This window comes from Mchenga conophoros, linkage group LG12 (assembly GCF_057382185.1).
Source record: "Mchenga conophoros isolate Kocher_MC1m ecotype Shallow Benthic linkage group LG12, M_conophoros_male_GT1.1, whole genome shotgun sequence".
Classification (NCBI taxonomy): Eukaryota; Metazoa; Chordata; class Actinopteri; order Cichliformes; family Cichlidae; genus Mchenga; species Mchenga conophoros.
In genome coordinates this window covers 32,893,294-32,896,449 of record NC_140537.1, presented here as the reverse complement: position 1 = coordinate 32,896,449, position 3,156 = coordinate 32,893,294, and the positions used below count along the sequence as shown (strand labels likewise).

Here is a 3,156-nt window from a genome sequence, read left to right as displayed (position 1 = left end):
CAGCCCTGCACATAAACTACATGAAGTGTCCTCCTCTTACTTTCCTTTTATCTCTTATTGACACTTTTGGATTTCTTCTGTATAACACTATTAATCCTCTAGTTCTGTTTCCTCAGATTAGATGCTTTATTCTCTTATATGCTACACGTGTTTCACTAACTTCAAGAAAATGTGTTAAGGTGTTATCAATAAAATGACAGTTTAAATAGAAAGTTCAGCGTCTTTCTGTGTTTACAGACACATCACACAGGCTTTGATGTATTTATTGACGGAAAATAATCCAGGAAATCAGTGAACTCGTGTTTCCAACATTTTCATCATATTTGCTCTGCAGGTGTAAAACAGGAAATCCACAGTTAACGAGACGAAATCCTGAATGTGCTGATGTGATCTGGAATATGAAGTGAGAGTTCACAGAAACACACTGGAACAAACAGCAGCTCCAACTGTACAAATGTTCAACAATTATGAAATAAATGCTTTGGGTCAGTCAGTAGCAAAGAAAACAGTGTCTGTATCTGACAAAGCAATTTACACAGAACTTAGGAACAATAATGAACTTTAGTTTGTATGAATACAACTGAATAAATGTCAGACAGTCAACATTATTCTGCAATGACACATTTTAAAGAAAAACATGGCTGAATTATTATGACAACCTACACAGTTTGGTTTATTTTGCAACATAATGGAGAACATGCTATAAGAAACACATTTAAATGAAGCAAATCACTTAAATGAATCACTGACAGTTAAGTATTAAAAGTAGACATTAGAAGCACAAATTGTCACGATGCTGTTATGAGCTGATATGGATCTAAATAACTGATAAAGGTAAAGAAAGTGACATTTATCAGAGCTTGTTTATCAATGTCACATCTATTTTATACTGATTAAATGTTTAAAAACAGTTTCATGAACACTTAATGGCTTTAAACACCTTCAAACTGAATTTGCAACAAAACAAAAAATATTACATTTATGATTTTGTTTTACTCTGTGTTTTGAAAATAATTTGTATCTTATTGTATAAATTGCTTCAGGTGCTAAATTTTTCTTTCTGAAATTTCTCTCATAAAAAATAACAACAGGAGTAGCCGAAACTGAAAAACAAACAACCACAAAACAAGCTGTAACAAACAACGAGAAAGTTTGAAACAAGAGAAAAGAAAAAAGAATTCACAGAGACGTCGTTGCAGTTTTCAGAGAAATCTCAGTCTGACAGATTTTGATATCAGAGGTTTTGGCGTCTCCTGCTTCTCCAACCTCAAAAAATGGGAAGAGTTTCTCAGTGAAAGTGTCTCTGTGAGTGCAGATGTGAGTCATGTCTTCAGGGTCATAGAAGGACACCTCCCCCCTGTCATAGTCCAGCTGGACTCTGATCCTCTGGAGACTCTTCTTCACTTGTAGAGTCTGACAAACAAAATTAGTGTATTTTCCACTGTTATGCCATAAACACCAGATTCCATATTTTGGTAAAGGAAAACGCTCTCCCTTTCTGTCAACTGACTCTTTAACTAAACCCACAGTCCAGCCAGGATGGTCTCCCACCTCCACCTCCCAGCTGTGTTTCCCTGAGCTGAAGCCTTCAGAGCCAAAAATATTGGCATACTCAGTGTTTCTCTCTGGATTATCAGGAAGCTGCTGCTTTGTGTCTCCATTCCTCACACTGGTCAGATCATCAGACAGATAGAGCTGGCCACTTGCAGTGTTTGGGTCCAGAATGACAGGACTGAAGTGGACCTTCTCCTTCATCTTCTCCCACACTCTGAAGGACAGGTTGCCCAGGTGTTTGGCCACATCTATCAGTGCTCCTGAGACCAGCTGTGGATCTGACACTGAGCTCTGGGCTCTGCTCTGAGTGTCTTTATAACTGCTGAGGAATGGCACGCTGTGTTTCTGCAGCTCTTCTTCAACAGCACAGATGCTGTCTGACAGAGAGGAGATCTGCTCCTCAATCATCTTCATCTCTCTGCTGATAGTCCTCCCCTTCTGCTCCTCTTCCTCCCTCAGAGCTGCCAGTCTGGACTCCTCTTCCTCTTTCAGGAACTGCTGGAGCTTGTTGAACTCTGCTCTGATCTGCCTCTCTGTGGACAACAGCTGCTTCTTCATGTGTTCCCTCACTTCATTGTATGTTTCCTCCACTTGTTTGTATTTGTTCCTCTTGTCCTGCAGAGACTTTAAGTCAGATTTCAGCTGCTCCTTCAGGTCACTGACTGCTTCTTCTACAGGAACCACTTTGTGACTCTGGTGGAGAGAAAACTCACACACAGGACACACAGCTCTGTCTTCATCCTCACAGTACCAGTAAGGGACGTCTGGATGTTTATCACACACCACCTCCTCCTTCTCTTCCTCCTTCTCGTTTTCTGTCTCAGGTGAGCTCTCACTCTGCCCCTTAGCAAAGGAGTCAGCAAGTTCTTTGAGATCAAAGATCATAGATGGTTCATCCTTTGAAGATTTTCTTTTACAAATGGGACAGTTTTTGTTTTTAGTTTGTTCCCAGAATTTCTGCAGGCAGCTTGAACAGAAGCTGTGGCCGCAGCTCAGAGACACAGGATCTCTGAAAGTCTCTGAACACACATGGCAGCTCAAGTAACCTTCTAAAAGCAATTTCTCAGCCATCCCTGATAATTTACAGATTACTTAAAGGACAAGACTCACCGAAATACAGTCACTCTGACTTTTGAACAAAATTGTATTCGTCAGTACAGATCCCAGCCTTTACTGTAATGCGTTCCCGGGTGATCGTGAAAGTGAGTCTTTAGGTTTCATTTACTCTCTTATGGGTGGAGCTGATATCAATGACCCCGCCATTTCACTCTGTCACCACTAGATGGCGCAGTTTTTCAGAGTGTTAAAGAAATACTGCATCAGACATGCTCATACCTGTCTGTGTCTGTGAACTTGTGCAGAAATACTGTTCAGTTGTGCTGCTGTTTTAAAGGCAGGTTAGACACTGAGCAGGTCAACAATCTGTGGCAGGGTTAAAAAAGTAGAGACAGACAGACAATTTTGGATCATCAGTTAACCTAACCTGCATGTGTTTGAACTGTGGGAGGAAGCCAGATTACTCGGACTGAACCCACAGAGACAGAGGAACAACATCTAAGCTGCAGAGAAAACCCCCACCCTGAATAAACCCAGGAACATGTT

The 3,156-nt window shown here is 40.8% G+C and overlaps 1 protein-coding gene across 1 annotated transcript; it reads right to left on the bottom strand.

The window, feature by feature from the left end:
- Positions 1-242: 242 nt before the first annotated feature.
- On the bottom strand, positions 243-2,783 carry LOC146563017 (nuclear factor 7, brain-like). The gene has a single exon (XM_085295337.1). It carries the CDS (start codon positions 2,623-2,625, stop codon positions 1,180-1,182), a length of 1,446 nt encoding a protein of 481 aa, XP_085151463.1. The 5' UTR covers positions 2,626-2,783; the 3' UTR covers positions 243-1,179.
- Between the last annotated feature and the right edge of the window lie 373 nt (positions 2,784-3,156).